Source organism: Benincasa hispida, chromosome 11 (genome assembly GCF_009727055.1).
Source record: "Benincasa hispida cultivar B227 chromosome 11, ASM972705v1, whole genome shotgun sequence".
Classification (NCBI taxonomy): Eukaryota; Viridiplantae; Streptophyta; class Magnoliopsida; order Cucurbitales; family Cucurbitaceae; genus Benincasa; species Benincasa hispida.
This window is the reverse complement of record NC_052359.1, coordinates 43,279,778-43,298,293: the sequence shown is the minus strand read 5'-3', so window position 1 is coordinate 43,298,293 and position 18,516 is coordinate 43,279,778. Positions and strand designations below refer to the sequence as shown.

At 33.1% G+C, this 18,516-nt stretch overlaps 1 protein-coding gene across 1 annotated transcript; it reads left to right on the top strand.

Moving 5' to 3' along the window:
• The first annotated feature begins 12,038 nt into the window (after window positions 1–12,038).
• Window positions 12,039–16,055, top strand: LOC120089752. The gene is made up of 5 exons (XM_039047137.1): window positions 12,039–12,313; window positions 13,497–13,608; window positions 15,209–15,280; window positions 15,364–15,569; window positions 15,658–16,055. The coding sequence occupies exons 1-5, from the start codon at window positions 12,204–12,206 to the stop codon at window positions 15,764–15,766; spliced, it is 609 nt and encodes a 202-aa protein (XP_038903065.1). The 5' UTR covers window positions 12,039–12,203; the 3' UTR covers window positions 15,767–16,055.
• Window positions 16,056–18,516: the final 2,461 nt, after the last annotated feature.

Below are 18,516 nucleotides of genomic sequence, written 5' to 3'. Positions count from 1 at the left end.
TATCAAATGGACACAAATATATCTATAATAAGAGAAGTGCAACTACGGGACTATAGTGGAATGACCCATTAGTTAACGAATGTTGATTAGCTCCGTCTAAAGAGTTTAGCTAGCTAATCTCGGATCGTTGGAGCCCATGATCTATAGGTCCATTAGGTTCCCCTACTAGCTCATATGGAATAAACTTAGAACAGCATGATAGAATAATTTGAATTGTTCGAATTAGGTGAAGAGAAAGAAACCGACAAGTATATATGATATAGTGATCGGGTTTTCAGTTTAGAGATACAGATTTAATATTTAAATGTGATTTAAATATCAAGAATATGAATACATTCATATTCGGAAGCTCGGAAATAATGGAAATTGTCAAAGATGTAAAAAGTCAAAGAGTTGACTTTTGACTTTGAAAAGTCAAATTTTGACCGACCTTATATTCAAATGTGATTTGAATTTCGAGAAAATGAATGTGGATTCATACTCGGGAGGTCAAAATTAGTCAATACGAAAAAAATCATAAAAAATCAAAATGTTGACTTTTTGGTCAAAGTTTGACTTTGACCAAATGATTATTTTGTCTTTTGACTAAAGTTAGTGGGAAAATCCAAACTTTTGTTGGATAATTCCACTAACAAAATAGTGGGCTACATGTTGGCTTATAATGGAGACATTAAGCCCACTTAGATAGTGGATCCTAGGTGTTGGGTTTTTATGAATTGATTTCATACAATTGTTGCATGGTCGTTTTCTAGAAATATGAGCTTTTTAATTTGGATGAAAAACTTGTGACTTTTTTCCAATTTTAGTTTTCAAAATGTTGCTGGAAAAATAAAAACTCAAACCACAAAATTCTATTTATTTTTCCATCTCTTTCTCTCTCTCGGGTTCTTCATTCATTGGGTCTCACAACCCAGTTCTGAGTCCAGAGAATAGTAGGTCAACTCTAGTGGTGGTCTGGAAGAGTTCTGGTCGAGATTCAGCGAAGAAAAGCATTGTTCACGAGCTACAAAGGTTGTATCCCATACCTTTTATTTACTGTTTTTTCCTTCATTATGCATGTTATTTTCCTTTTAATAAAAGCAATTAGAGTGTAATTAGATCCTTATTCCGCTGCGTATGTCTCGTGTTCCATCAGTGCACGCGAGTGTAAGCGTTAAGTGATCATTCAGCACTATCGAATAGGTAAGCGATCGTTCAGCACTATCGTATAGGCTATGATTTTACTAAGTGATGATACACTTCAACACTATGTCGCGCATCTAATGCTTAACACACCATGAGCTATTTAAGCGTCTCAAATCGATTCTTCATCTTACTCATCCATTATGAAAACAGAAGAGACGCCGGCCAATTATCCTATAACTGTCTAATTAATAAATAATAAATATAATCTCATTATATTCATAACCTATGGCTTAATATCATATATTAATCATAGTATTTTTCTTCCACTAGATATAAATCATATTTATATCCAATTTCCTCCAAATTAATGTATCTCATACATAAAATTAATTATATCATATATAATTAACAAGTTCAATTATATCATATATAATCGAACTCCCTCTTATCAATTTGAACATTTCAAACTGACCAAAAAACCGATTCTCAACTTTTATTCAAGCTACCAAAGGGACCTTATAGACCTATGGCTCGAAGCTCCAACGGTACATAAATAATTGACTAAACTCTTTAACCACAATATCCACCATCTGTTAATTTCCAAGCATTCCATTAAAGACTGACAACTGAACTCTTCTTACCATAGATATATTTCTATGTCCATTGGATATAACCAATCATCAGTACGATGACCCTTCACAGATTTTCGTAAGTACAGTTGGACTAATTTACCGTTTTGTCCATGTAGTTACATCTTACTCATTAAGTACCACTGATTCCTCTAATGAACAATACAACATAGTCCTACTATTTGTGAACACCTCTCGGGCCATGAGAAGGTGTGTGGCGCCACATCGTTCAAGCCCTAGGATCAGCCCTTAAAGGAGCAATCTATCTACTTACCCCTGCTTTGGGGAAAGAGTGAACTCCATCTTGTGAAGCTAAGTTCTCATCTCCCAAATCAGACGAATCCCCAAAGTGGTAGGTTTGAGTTGGCGCTCTGGCCACTCGCACCCATGCAAATCAAAGGACCGCTATCAATGGCAAGAGTTCCCAACTCACTCAAGATTGAGATCATGTTACCTATGGTCATCCTAGTGAAGTGAAGTCTCTGTCATGAACAGAGTTATATGACGAGACGTTAACACTTCATGGTCAGGTCTTATACAAACTCTTTGTATAGGATGCCCCCGCTCGCATGTCCCCTACACGAATAATTAGAATCAGACTATTTGTAACTATTCCACAAAGCGGACCGCGTCCGTAGTGTTACCAGGATAAAGTTTCCCTCCTATATCAATATACTACAGACCATTTTGGTTATCACTTAAGACATGATCCACTTGTATGTCACTACATACATGCTTAATAAAGACAACCAAGGATATTAAGTTTATTGGTTTGCGGTAAAGTAAATAAAACATCTAAATGTGCAAAGTCAAGAAGTGAAGTAAATATCATATATTATACATCACAAGCGTTCATACAAAATGTGTTTACAAACTACAAGACACGAGACTTTAGGGCATCAACCCCAACAATCTCTCACTTGTCCTAAAGCGAAGTGGGGTGTACAAAAAAATAAGTACAAAATAATAAACTAGGGCATAAAAGCCCAGTACAATAAAATCTCCCACTTGCCCTAGTCCAGCCACGGGCGGTCTCGTAGACCCATGCTCTGAAGGTGACTCTCAAACACTGTAGCCGTGAGAGCCTCCGTAAACGGATCAGCAACATTTTGCTCCGAGGCAATCATCGTGACGATCACGTCTCCTTGGTGCACTATCTCGCGGATCAGATGATTCTTTCGCTCTATGTGTTTATCGCACCTGTGACTCCTGGGCTCCTTGGAGTTCACCACTCCTATTGACAATTTTCTTGTATACACAAAGTTTGTCAACATTCTGTTTAAAACCATAAGATTTTATCGCAGTGTCAAATCTTATATTTCAGGATTGAGATGCTTGTTTTAACCCATAAATGGATCTTTTAAGCTTACAAACATTTTTCTTTTGACCCTGTTCAATGAACCCCTCTGGTTGAGACATATAGATACTCTCCTCAAGTTAGTCATTCAGAAATGTTTTCTTGACATTCATTTGTCATATATCATAATCATAAAAGGCAACAATGGATAAGGGTATTCTAATAGACTTAATCATGGCAACTGGAGAGAAGGTTTCTTCGTAGTTCACCCTCTCTCTTTAGGTAAACCCTTTTGCCACGGGTCTAGCTTTGTAGGTTTGTACCTTACAGTTTGGTCTCGTTTTCGCTTGTAGATCCATTTTTAACCAATAGGTTTTATCCCATCTGGTTGATCTACAAGTTCCCAGACTAAATTGAAGTATATAAACTCCATTTCTAGGTCTATGGCTTTTATCCACTAGTCTCGATCCACATCTTCTATTGTTTGTTTAAAGGTTAATGGATCCTCCAAGCCATTAAATAAACTAACTTAACTTAAATAAAAATATCAAATAAACTAAAATAAGAATTTCTAAAATTAATTAGATGTCTACAATATTAAATAATATCTAGAAAACATGCTTGAATCTTAAGAATTTTTCAAATAAACAACTACTAATATTATTCGTCTTAAATATAACATAACATCTACAAATTCTTAACTCTGAAATAACATTATATAATAACAAAGTACTTATAAAATACAATTCTTAACCTAACATAGCTTGTTAAGAGATCCACCTTTGTTCGATCTCCAAAACTAGCATGTAGTGAGCAACCCCGACCCGAGCAAAGATAATTTATTTTCACCAATTTACAACTTAAACCACAAATGTAACAAAGTGATAAGATCGGGGTCGAATCCACAGGGAGACTGTTGAATTAACTTAGACTAATTAATGAATTCCAAGTAAAAATGGGGTTTTGGTGATTCTTGATTTTGTTTACAAAATAAATTAAAAACCAAACAAAGAAGAATAAATAAGAGATAGCAAAAAGAGAATTGAATCAAATTAATGGAAAATCTTGGGACTAGTTTGCATGTTTTTTATTTTCTATAATTAGTTACTAGTTAATTCCTCTAATTATGTGAACCCTCAACCTATTAGAAATTTTAATAGCCCAATTAGCCAATTTCGATAACAATCTAAATCAACCCTAAATCAGTTTTAAACTTTTTTTTCTTAGCGACATATGAGTTAAAAATAAAAAGCATATATGAGTTAAAACTGAAAAGCATTAAGTAAAGGGTTCAATTGTCGAGACATACTATAAGTCGGACAGCCACATCTATAGCGCAATTTATTTGGGAAGATTATACTAAGGCATACAAGAATTTCACCAGAAAAAGTCTAGACCTTAAACATGTGATCCTAATACGTGCAACTTAATCACTCAATTATGCACATGCTAGAATGATTTTTCATGCAAGAAATTTAATAAATTAGTTTGTCAGAAAAATTCATCAAATTTCTATTATTAATAAATCAAATCTACCCAAAGGATTCACAACAATTAAATAAATTAAATAGTAACTTCAAGAATTAAGGCATACAAACTATCCTAAGAAAATTACTTAGCCTCTAAAAGGCATATTACAATGATCAGATGAATGAGTCGAGGCTGACTTTGATGAAGATCGATCAAGGATTTGGCTTCAATGGCTTTTCGAACTGAACTAAACTCTCAGAACTCGCTCTATTTGGAAGACAAAAATGTTTGGCGACTGTAACTCTCTTATTCTCTGCGTGTCTTCATTGTTGAACATCAACGTTTCATTTAAAGGTTGCTCACAATGTTGCAATGCTACGAAATAGCGTTGCAACGCTTGCTTGTGCCGCACAATCATCAATTTTCCATCAACTTTCGTAGCGTTGCAGCGCTTGAAGGGGGCATTGCAACGCTTGAGGGGGCATTGCAACGCTGAGCACACTGCCTTACAGCGTCGAGGGTCGAGCATCGAGGTGCATTGCAACGTTGGCCTTGATTTAACTCCGGAGCGTCACGACGTTCGGGGGAGCATTGCAACGTTGCCCTATATTTAATGCTACTGCCTTCCAACGTCGAGTGAGCATTGGACCAAGGATTGATAAGAGCATTGCGACGCTGAGGGTTCTACCAGATACTCGATACTCGCTGCTCGCTTCCTCGATGCTCAATACTTGTTTTCTTGGTGGAATTTGACTCAATAGAACTTGATGGTTATCTGTACTCGATGGTAATTTGGCTGTCTCATTTCCTTTGAAGCCCGGATGCTTAAATCATCTCTTAATTGCTTCAGTTTAACCTCGTTTGGCTCCAAATCACCAATTCCACCTCATGATTGTTCAGTACTTACAAAATAAGGAAATAAACATGTAATATTCAATAACAAGCCAGAATTAAGCTAGGAATAATAACTCTCTTTTAGAACTAACAATCTTATAAATCTCGAGATACCTACAAAAATACAAATTTAAATAAGTTCAATGCTCAAATATACCATATACCAATCTCAAAATGAATATAGAACTTAAAACTCAACTAAGAACATTAATGAATTGAAACAAACCAACTCAAATTTACATATTTCAATCCCAAACTCAATATAGAACTTAAAACCATCAACTTAAACTGAAACATAATTATACATTTACCCCTATACCAACTTTAAACCCCAAGATAAGAACATTAACAAATATAAATGAACTTTATGCGATCTCCCCCACTTTGGCCTCAAGCCAGTCTGTATTTACACATTTTAAACTCAAACTTAATATACAAAGAACAATCTTAACATCGGTATATAACTTAAAACTCAACTTATGCATAAACATAATTAGACAATCACCTTTATACGAACGGGAACCTAACATAAGAACATTAACAAATTCAAATGAACTTTATTCAAAATGAATATAAAACTTAAAGCTCAACTTAAGAACATTAACAAATTAAAACAAACCAACTCATATTTGCACATTTCAATCTCAAACTCAATATACAACTTAAAACTCAACTTAAACTTAAACATAATTACACTTTTACCCTTATACCAATTGTAAACCCAACATAAAAATATTTGAATTTATTCAATCTCTCTTTCTCTCTCTCCCTCCCACCTCCCGCTTAATTTATTTTAACCACAAACTCAATATAGCATATAGCCATCTCAAAATTATTCTCAATCTCAATATAGAACTTAAAACTCAGTTGAGAACATTAATGAATTGAAACAAACTAACTCATGTTTACATATTTCAAACTCAAACTCGATATAGAACTTATGTGGAAACTTAAACTTAAACTTAAACATAATTTTACCCCTATAGCAATTTTAAATCCAACATAAGAAAATTAACAAATATAAATGAACTTTATACAATATCTCATCTCAAGATTAATCTCGAACTCAATATAAAACTTAAAATTCAACTTCAGAACATTAACTATACTTTACATAACTATACGTTTATGTTGTTACCATAACTACAGGATAACAATATACACAGTCTTTTAATTAGTTTACTACGAAAATTGAAGAGCTCATACCTAGTTCGATTTATCTTTCATGAGTTGTAATATCGTAACTTTCATATCATCCATCTTAGTTTGTCTTCTTTCTTTCAGTTCGTCCAATCTAGCTAATCTAGACTTTAAGGATTCTATCTTTAATTGTTGCTCTTCTATAACTTTCGAGGAGGATATACTTGACAATATATATATATTACACTTTGGTGTCCTACCAAGACCCACTCCTGTACCCAATACCTGCTCGTTATTTCTTATTCTGATATTGGTTCATACCTTTCCTGTGTGGAGGCATCTCTTAATTCAATCATTTGATTCTACATTAATAATTAGGACTAATAATTGTATGAAAATTTTTATAAATAAAGTTATATTGCAGAATAAAAACTTACATATGCATCATTAGCGACTTGATTAACAAACGAGTTGTCACTCTTAGAGTGTGTACGCTTAAATAAGTCTACTAGGTCCATTGTTTGATTGTCAGGTCCTTTCTGTAAAAAAAAAATCACATAGAAGATATTAATAATACTTTCTTAGAAATCAAATATAGAAATACTTTTATTTCTACCATGGATTCTCATATGCATATGAAAGTCTTAGAACCAACTGTATGAGTGAACTTTAGAGCTGACCAATTCTTTTGATTAGTCTCTACCACTTTCTAATAGAATGAGAAATTAAGAGGAAATAAGTAATTGAAATGTAAGTAAACTGAAATAAACACAAAAATTCTTACTTTCCATTAAGTGGATTCAAACTTGATGCATAAAAAGTGCCAATCTTCAATGACATCTTTAAGTCAATCAAGTGGGTGTGCTCATGCCTCTTCAGGACTTGCATATTTTTATTAGTGTTTGTGTAGTTCTGCCCTATACTCTTTAAACGAATTTTTCATCTATTCATCGATGAAATTATTGACCAATTGGTTGGACAAGTTAAACACAAAATGGTTCTGAATTAAAAAAAAAAAAAGAACTAATTAGTATCCATGCACACACACATATATAATTTGTAAAATATCAAATATCCATCTTACCATTAATTGACTTTTAACAAGCTCTTGCTATTGGTACCTCTTTCCATGTTAAATAACAAATAGAAAAGGATTCCCAAACGTTGGTACCAATGGCATTGTTAAACTTTGTTGCATTATCACAAATTGGTTTCTCCCATACAGGGTCGATCTCAATAGGAATTCTCCCAAATGCTTGGACATATTTATCTAAATCAATATTCCGAGAGTATCTGCGTCCCATCCTACTAGTCATACAACTGACCTTTAAAGAAAATATACGTTGTTAGTTTAAACATTAGATTTTTCCCGACACAATTCAAAATTTCATTGGGAAATATCTTTTTCCTAACATTGTTTATGTCGATGGTCCAAAAGAATGATATCGGGAGAGCCAATTTCTCCCGACATTATTCAAATTTCATTGGAAAATAATTTTTTCTCGACACCACTAAAAAGCATCGGGAAAAATACACTCTTCTGATGTTTTTTTCTGCGTCGAAAAAAGTTTCATCGGAAAAAACCAAACCTTTTATAGTGTATCTATTGCAGATTGAAACAAAGAATGTTAGTGCCTTTTATAACATGTCGTTGATCTCTTTTAACATTAAAAAAAATTGAATCAGAACATGTTTGGATTGTCTAGAAAAAAGTCACCTTCATATAAATATTTTTTTTAATAAAAAAACAAAAAAATTACTCAAAATAAAAATACTCACGTGTTTGGATACATTTTCTCAAACTAGTTTTTATACACAAGTTATTGGTTTGTTATACAATCAAAATGGTTCCATTAATGTCAAATTACTATGACCATTAAACACTATGAACTAATCATTTCAAATTTTTATTTGAAAAATACTTTCATTGCCCAAGTTTTTTTAATTGTATATGATTGACTGAGTTGGTCATTAGAATTAGTCATCAAAGTTAGTTATTGAATATGATTGATAGAGTGGATCACTAGAGATGGTCATCGAAGGTGATCGTCGGAATTAGTTACCAGAGATAATTGTCAAAGCTAGTTGTTGGAAGTGGTCGTTGTAGTTGATCGTTGAAGGAGGTTTTCGCTGGAGTTGGCCATTGAAGGTGGTCATCACTAGAGCCATGGAGTGGTTATTGAAGTTGGTTATTAACACATGTCATGACGATGATTGTCGTTTGAATGATGCGACGATAGTTGTTGATAGTGGTTGTTGCTGGAATTGCTCGCCAGTGGATGGAGTTATTGGAAATGCGGGAGAATTGGGTTTTTAACCCATCCAACCCAATTCAAGTTAGTAAGCAAATACCACGCATAAGTGTAGGAAATTTTTCATATTGGTCTTTTCAAAACTAGTGTGTGATATATCAAAATTGAATAGATAATATAAATTGTAATATTTAACTAAATCTATAATCCAATTACTATTATTATTATCTAAAAGAATTATTGTTATTATTATTTTTGAAAGAATATATCATCCCATTTATGAAGTCAAAATTAATGTAATTGTTAGGGTAATTGTAATGGAAAGAAATTTTAGAGATAATAACCAAGTGTATAGCAACATTTTTAAAAAATTACAAATATAGCCAAGTCTATCATAGACTTCTATCGTTGATAGACTTGTATGGTCTATCAATGATAGACCACCAATGATATGGTCTATCACCAGTAACAGAAGTCTATCACTGATAGATTTACTGATAGACTCTACTATATTGGCAATATTTTTTTAAATGTTACTATTGTTGGGTTTTATGTCCTAAAAACTTGCAGTTTGTAAAATGATAAATATTTTTTATAATCAATATACTTATTATTGATTTTATAAATTGTATGAAAGTCTAAATCCAATAAACTAAGACCCATGACTATTGTATGAGTACTTGAACTTTATGTGGAGATATAAGAGTGGATCAGGTTCGAGTAAATAGTCAAAATGATCTATGGTACATGAATAAGGTTAGGTACCTTATTCTGGTAACACCATTGGATGCGGCCTACTTTGTAGTTGTTATAAAGAGTTGTAAAGTGCTACATACGATGTGGTCCTAATTCGTACATGCTATGACATGAGGAGTGGGAGCGTCCTATGTAATGAGTTTGCATAAAATCAGGACCAAGAAATTAGTCACTCTTACTTTATAACGCTGTTTATTGTATAAGACTTACTATTTCACCTAGATGACCTAGGTAACTCGATCTTAATTCTGAGCTAACTATGAACTCCTATTTATTTGGGATTGCTCTTAGATTTGCATAGGTGAGGGTTGGCTCAACAGCGCTAGCTCAATAAGACTCCCATTTCAGGGGTAAGACTGAATAGATAACTAGGGACATAGGGTGCAAGACGGAGTTCACGCCTACTCGATTTAGGGATAGGAAAAAGGTTGTTCTCTCAAGTACTGAATCCAAGTCTTGAAGAAGGGGCCACACCCTCTTACTAGGCTGAGGGAATTTGATTTGGTGATTGGATCACAAACTAGTTGTTCATTAGAGGATCAATAGGAACTTGAGGAATAAGACGTAATATCGGGGTAACATATATTTGACCCAGTCGTTATTACGAACAACCTGTGAATGGTCGACTTGTTGATTATGGTTAAATCATGTGGACGTAATATATCTACAGTGAAGGGAGTGCAACTATGGGCTTTAGTGGAGTGGCCCATTAGTTAACGAATGAGGATTAATCTAGTCTAATGAGTTTAGCCAATTAATCTTAGTTCGTTGAAGCTCATGATCTGTAGGTCTGTGAGGTCTCCCTACTAGCTCATCAATGACTAGCTCTAGAATAGCGTGATAAGTTAATTTGAAATGTTCAAATTAGAATTAAAGGAATTAGTAATTATATGAGATAGAATTGCGTGTTTAATTTGAGGAATTAGTAATTATATGAGATAGAATTACGTGTTTAATTTGAGAATTAAACAGAATAGGAGAATTTACATTTAAATATGATTTAAATATATAAAGATGGATGTGTGTAAAAATTAATTTAATATTTGATATTAAATTAATTAATTTTTATTTTTAAAAAATAATTTATGAAATTAATTTCATTTTTCAATTTTTAAAATCAAAATGGATTTTGGAAATATTATTTTTTATTTTATGAAAAAATTGGAAATTTAGAAAAGCAAAACACAAATGGAAAAAGTTGATTTTCCATTATCCATCTTTCAACTTGCTCACACAAAAGCTTTCATCTTTGCCTTGTCTTCTCCAAGCATGAGCTACAACTCATGCAACTCTTGCCTTTGCATGTTGATCTGCAATATAATGAAGAGATTGGAGTGAAATTCGAGCATGCAATCTATAGAAAATTTTAGAGAAAATTCAAGTTGAAGAAAGGGTTCTTCAACAAGATTGCTACTATGAGCATTTCTCCTTCATCCCTTAATTCAAGCTTGTTTTGAGTCCCGCAACTCAATCTAGAGTACCAAGAGAATAGTGGGGAAGATCTTGAGGTGGTCTGCAACAAGATTCGGAGAAGATAACAACTGAAGAAAGAGCTTTGAAGAAGTTCTACAAAAGGTATGTCTTGAAACTCACTTGTTTTCTGCAAGCGCATGCTTTATATTTTGCCAAAATTAGTGAATTAGAGTGTTTAGATGATCCTTGTGCTTCCGCTGTTGCTGATATAATCCTACAACTATATATGCTAGTATTTTGAATCTAATTGTTGTATTTGTAACTGTCTCCAATTGTTAAGTAAGGGGGTAAAAGGTGTATCTTTTTTCGATTGAAATAATAACCAATCTTATCACCAAGATTAATTATAATGTCATGTTGACGTATAATGAGGGTATGTTTGGAGCAAGGACTATCCTCAGACTATAATAACCACCTCTTGCTACAATAAATACTATTTTGTATTCTCTAAACAGCTACAGTCAACACTATTTCAATACCACATTTGCTATAATATTTACTATTTTACGTTCATCATTTTTTTTATTCTTTACTACAATATTCACTATTTTCTTCTCAAACTAAAATAGTTTACACCTCAAACACATTATTATAACTCAAATTAAAATAATCTATACTCCAAACATAAATTATTATAACTCAACTATAATAATCTATGATTATAATAACCAACTCCTTACCCAAACGCCCCTTAAGAAATCTTAATTTTAAAAATGTCAATGAAAATATAAAAATACGATGATGAGATTGGTTAAGAGAGATCTCAAAAATCTCTTTGATAATGTTTCTGTTTATTATTTTTTGTTTCATGTCTTGAAACCATAAATAGGTGAAGAAAAATAGGAAGTAATATTACATAAATAGAAACGAAACCAGAGAAACTATTTCTCATTTGACTAAATTTTTTTAGAAATGCTACTTAAAATTTAAAAATAAGAAACGTAAACTGTTACTAAACAAATCAATTTTTAAAAAATTGAAAAACAGAAACTGAAAACAGTAAACCATAAATTTACTCAGTTTTCTCAAAAAAGAGGCTAGTTTCCGCAAAAATCCGCCATTCTTGAAGGTTCTGCCAGTGCGATTTGTCCAGAAGGTCGTGGAAGTTGGCAGAGAGCTGAGTTTTAAATCTCGCGTCTTCGTGAGCCGGCTCACTTCTATTCTTCCATGGCTCTCAACCCTAATCTATTTCCAAATGGGATGCCCGTTCCCTTCACCAACGAGCTTTTCGTATTGGCTAGAGATGGCGTTGAATTTGAGATTGATAAGATCCCCGGGTTAGTTCCATATCATCTTATTTCCTTTTCGATACCCATTACGCGACCGATCATTATAATTGAACTAGGTTGAGAATTTTCTGGGTGCATGATTCCTAAAATTGTGTCATATTGACGGTTTCTTATTTTTGTTTCTGTTTTTTCTAAATTTTTCTTGGCTAATTTGGTTATCCGATTTGCGAATTTGAGTTGATTCTGGGCGTACAGACATTCTGATTTACCTTTATCGTGGGAACGTCTTTATAACTTTATTTGATTTATACTGTGTTCGATGGGGTTGAGATGTGATTGATTATTGATGGTAGCATAATTTAGGATTTCTTTTAATTACAATGTTAGAGATTGTTTGGAGTCCCTTACTGTATGGTTAGTTCTTGCTCGGCTCATTGTCTTTTGATTGCTATAGGCTGAATAGCTCGAACAACTTTTAATTTATTATGATCCCAAATGGTGGATTCAACAAATTCTTGCGGAACACCCACTGAAAAGAAACATTAGCCTAGAGCGCATGCAAAATGAGCACCTAGAAAAAAAAACATGCCATATGCAGATATTGAAGAACCACAACCACAAGACTAAATTACCTGGGTGCATGTGCCCATAATAAATTGATTGCCAATGGTGCGAAGAAAATCTTATGGCTTGCTCTCAATCAAGTGTTTCTCTGGGGAGTAAGGAATGGATGCATTTTTGGGGCATCTCTATACCTTTGATTATTTTATGGATTTGTTCCTTTTTCATGCTTTATGTTGGTGTAAATGTAAACACCCTTTCACTGATTATAGCCTATCTTCTTTAGTTTCAAAATTATGAACTTTCATGTAATCCACCACTAGGTGTTTGGGGTTATTACCCCTCTATTTTACTCATCAATGAAATGTGTTCTCTTCTTAAAGGGATTCTGCAGATTTTGCCTTTATTTATGTGCATTTTAGAAGTGTAAGGATTTCATGTTGCTCCTTTTTTCATATGCAGTTTTCCCTTCTGAACAGTTTTTGATCTCTTATACCCAAAAAAAAAAAAAAAAAAAAAAAAAAAAAAACAAAAAGAAAGAATGATACAATATCCGATTCTGACATATTTTACTAGTTATTAATGCCTCCTTTGTATCAATTTGGATGAACTAGGTCGTAAATGGCAGGGATGGTGCATGAGCGTAATGGCTTTTACCTCTTTCTTTCAGGGCTAATAGTGATCGTGTGAAAGCAAAAGGGACTATTTACTTGTCAAATGTACGCATGGTCTTTGTCTCAAATAAACCAGATCCAATCTTTACTGCATTCGACATGCCTTTGGTATGGGATTTCACTCTTTATGTTTACTTTCCTTCTTGATGCTTACTATTCTTGTAGGGACTGAATTGTGGATCGTTTTCTTGCATAAACAAAAGGATTTTTTCTTCCAAATTCCTAGGAAGATGTATTAAGAATACTTCCTGTCCTGAATTAGTTAACTGACATCCTTTTTGGTTGTCAATCTATATCTTCAAAGCATTTAACCTATGCCCTGATATGAAGGAACTTCTTTCCCTTTTTCCTTTTGTTTTTTGGTAACTGCTTCATATTTAGTCTAATAAAAGCAATCTTGTATCCTAGGGAACTATTTCAATCTCTCTTAATCCACATCGTTTTTCTCCCTCAAATCACTCATGTTTTCTGTGACTTTTTACATTTCGCCGAACCATAGACCTCTTTACAGATAACTTCATTACTTGTTACAAATTTACAATTGATCTTTCCCCTTTCTGTTAGGTAAATTGGTTTCTTTTTTTAATTCATTGCATCAATTGTATTCTTAGAGACCATTAGGCTTCTGAGTTCTCTTCTCACCCTCTGTCCTTGTAACTATCCTTGTACTTCCTTTTCCCTTGATAGCCAAATCATCCACAATGTTCAGTGTTCACGGATAATCCTATCCTTCTTGCTTCAAGTGAAAATGGATTGTCATGGATTTCCATCGCTGGTGAACACCCCAAACTCTTTCAGTTTCAGCAATCACCTTGGATGTGATTCACCACAATTTGTACTACAAATATTCCTTCCATTGGGTCCTTGCTCCTGAGCATTCATACATAACAATAGTTTTTGAATAACAATGAATGAAACCCCTCACAGTCTCTTGAATTGCTTCAATTGTTCCCTCTTTCCACATCATCAACACGAGATCTCTCATAGTTTTAAGCCACCCCACACTATCCAATAACCTCAGGCTTACCATAGTTTTGACCACACCACCTTCCAAGCTTGAAGAAAAGATGTCCCACGTTTAACCACCTAATATTCTTGCATAAATCTTCAGAGCTTTGTTAACATGAAAAGGATGGGTCTTACTATCTACACTATTGCCTGTATTTGAGCACTCTAGATCTTGTATTAGTTTGCAAGGATCCTGAATATGAGAAACACATGAAATAAAAAGATAGAATTATATTGCAATATCATGAAAATTACAATATCAATAGTCTCTTTGGAGGGCTATGTCTCTCCTCGCTCCAAAATATGACCTCTCCTCCACTAATCCAATAATCCTAGCTCCTTTAATTTATAACCAAGCCACCTCTATCTATTTATAATTGTACCCTTAAAACACAATGATGTGTTCGTAGGAAGGCATCTCACTAATATTACCAATATGTCCCCTAGTAGTACTCTCAAACAATCTTCGTGGAAAGGCAGCCCTTTTAAAACACAATGATGTGTTTGAGTCCTCACGACCTCACCTCGAAGCAACTGATGAATAATCCTATTATTAAGTCCTTACGACCTTACCTCGAAGCAATATATCCCCTTATCATTATGTGTCAGTAATTTTAGTCCTAAATAGCAATTGGACTGCATTATTCTATTTGACATTTTGTTGCATTGCTATCTAACATTTTGGTTGTTTCTTCTGCAGCTCTATGTTCATGATGAGAAATTTAACCAGCCAATATTTTTCTGCAACAATATCTCTGGATTAGTTGAACCTGTAAGAATGCCAACTATTAGATCACATCTTGTTTAGCATCTCCTAGTCCTTCTTTAGCAGCCTAGTTAATAAGCTTATTACAGGTGGTACCTGAAGACCAGCACAGGGCTCTCTACTCCACTCACTCGTTCAAGATTTTGTTCAAGGAAGGGGGATGTGGTACCTTTGTGCCACTTTTCTTCAACTTGCTGTCTTCAGTGAGGCAATACAATCAACATATGAATGCAGGTCCCCGAGTGGATCCATTGCAAGCAGCGCAAACTCCTGTCGATGAAATGATGAGACATGCGTAAGTAATGTTGATTCTAGTTGAATTTCGGTCTCATGGTCAAGTTGGAATTTGTCATTTGATTATGTTTTTGCTGTCTAACTTGCAGATATGTTGATCCAAATGATCCGACCAGAATCTTCTTACAGCAGCCAACAACGGAGTCCCAGTTAAGGAGGCGAACATACCAATCCCAACCAGTTGAAAATGCAATGTGAAGTTGGTTGAAAAACTATCTCATACACTATAGATTTGTTCCTTGGTTGTTACTTTCTTATTATCTACAAGAAGCGAGGGACTTGATGGAACGAATGAACACTTGTACAGTTGAAAAATGTGTTGTTGAATCTGTAGTTACGAGCGGTCAATTGTCATTTACTGAAGTTTCAACTTAACTCTTCCAATATGTTATTTTGCATGTCAGCATGGCATAAAGTAGTATTTATTTTAATTAATGTAATCTATGTTCAACTAAAATAAAATAATAGAATTTTATTGTGGTCCTGCGATCGTATGCCTTTTAACACTTTTTTTTGGCTTTTGGCTTTTGAAGTTTGGCCCTAGCCTGTGGCTCCTTATGGTGTTTCGTAAATTTTGGAGCGGATTGGATCTTTCAAATAGGGGTGTAATTGCGTATTTTTTTCACTCTATTATTAACGCAAAATTTAGAGGAAAAGAAAAAAATTGAAATAGCTTTTGTTCAACATTCCTGGAGAAAGGGTTCTTTACGTTCATTTGTTCATCCACATTTCCCTCCGTTTGTCGTTCATTGATTTAAAAAAAGGAAAACACTCATTTTTATTTAAATACTTTCAACAAAAATTTATTAAAATACATTTGTTGTTATCAAACAAGTATATGTACAAATCACCTTTAAAATTTTGTTTTCATAAATTAAAATGTAAAAAAAAATGTTTTGAAGGGTTAATGTTATAGTTTCAAAGTTCATAGAATTAGAAGAAATTGAGTTAATTCATAATACTTTCTAGAGTGATAATTGATTGAATAGAAAATTTGAGGGCATGATTATGTGTAACAGTTTCAACCATTTAGGCATTGTTTTCTATTTTTAAAAATATATATTGTTTAATACAGTAATTATGAGGATGGAGAATTAAAACTTACTACTTCACGAGAAAGGATATATGCCAATTACGGTTGAATTTAGCAAAAACGAAAAAAGTACATCCTAGGGAGGTTAATTGATATATATTTGTTGAGATTTCATAAATGGACATTTAGGATGTTTCCAAAAAGACTAGAAATGATTCATAAATTTACTCGACCTTTAGTTGAACAATGACATATTATGTAATTTTTTAGTTCACAACAGCATGTGAGGTGAGGGATTGTGACCTTTGATTTCTAAGTCGATATTACATGTTTTATGACAGTTGATGACAATTGATCTTCTCTTTTTCTTTTCTTCTCTCTTTTTTTTCAAGCGAACTTCGATCCATGCATTTTATTGTTCCTCTTTATTCTCTCTTTCCTAATCTTCTCATTGGCGCTCACTAGCAACTCTATGGCCCCTTTGTCTCCGATCGTTGTAGCTTATAGGAGAAACAAAGGGAACTTTATTTCCTTGTTTAAGATTAAACTTCCATTTATCATGTAATAGATGAACCTTCTTTTTAGATTTATAAAGGGATGTTTCAAGTGTGAGCTAAGACAAAGTAGTGGCCGCAGATATAACTAAATAGGACAACCAACCCCATTATGAGTCCAACGATTTTCTGCTGAACTGTCAAAGCCGGGCCAAAAATAGGGGAAGAGGAGTTAGATGATGCATCTAGTTGGAGGTAAGGTTGAAAATATCTATTGACATATCGCTGTGTATGAAGATTAATACAAAATATCTAAAGATATCTTCAACCATCTTTTATAAAGGTTAAACATAAAAAATGTCATTTATTTAGTCCAATATGAATATGAATTGTAATAATAATGTCCATAACTTAGTTTGAGAGTACAAACAAATTAGTTATTAATCTAAATAATTTTTTATAAATTTTGTAAATTACAGAAATATTAGTCTATATCAATATTTTATCAATATATCGATGACATATCTATAGAATTAAAATCTTCGATATCAATATCGATATTTTAATCCTTAGTTGGGGGTGGAGAAGAATAAGGATTGGAATAAGCTCACACGTTTAATAAAGAAAATTAAAATAAATAAATGTAATTTTGCAAGTTAATTGCTTTTTTAGTACAACAATTATAGAGATGGAAACCAAATCTTGGATGAGTGTATGCCAATTGTTGCTGAATTCAGCTTACTTTCACAAACTATTTTATGCCCCATTTGGCAACCATTTGATTTTTTTATTTTTGTTTTTTAAAATTAAACCTATTTCATCCACCGTTCTTACAATGACTTGCATTTTTCTTTAAGATTAATTGTTGAGTGCTTGGCCAAATTTTAAAGATAAAATCAACTTTTTGAAAACTACTTCCTTTAGTTCTCAAAATTTGGCTTGTTTTTTTAAACTATTGGTAAAAAGTAGATAACAAAAGAAGAAATTTGAAAGTAAAAATAGTGTCTATAGATTTAATTTAAAAAAAAAAACAAAAGAATAAAAGGTTACCAAACTAAACTTTAGCTAGCCAAAGTTAAAAGAAAACAAAATCTTGAGGAATATGGAAATAAAAAAAACTAGATTGTATTCTAGTATAGGTTTTGACCCCGAAACAGATAGGATATATTTTATATTAGTTGAACTATTAATTTTTGTTCGTCATAGTCAAAAGTACTTAGATAATTGACATACAATCTCTTTTTATGGATCAAGATTTGATCTATATCTATTCATATTATTTTCATTAGCTAACTAACCATCAAATAAGGAAACTTTTAAAATGAACTTTATCTCACCCTCAAACACTAAAACGGGTAATTTGCGAGAAAAGAACGAAGTTCTTTCTATCTTACCATTTTTATTCTATTTTATTTATTTAG

Coding starts and splice junctions, on each gene's coding strand:
- LOC120089752 (XM_039047137.1), top strand. CDS start 12,204: ATGGCTCTCAACCCTAATCTATTTCCAAATGGGATGCCCGTTCCCTTC. Junction 13,609..15,208: donor CTGCATTCGACATGCCTTTG/GTATGGGATTTC, acceptor TTTCTTCTGCAG/CTCTATGTTCATGATGAGAA. Junction 15,570..15,657: donor GATGAAATGATGAGACATGC/GTAAGTAATGTT, acceptor TCTAACTTGCAG/ATATGTTGATCCAAATGATC.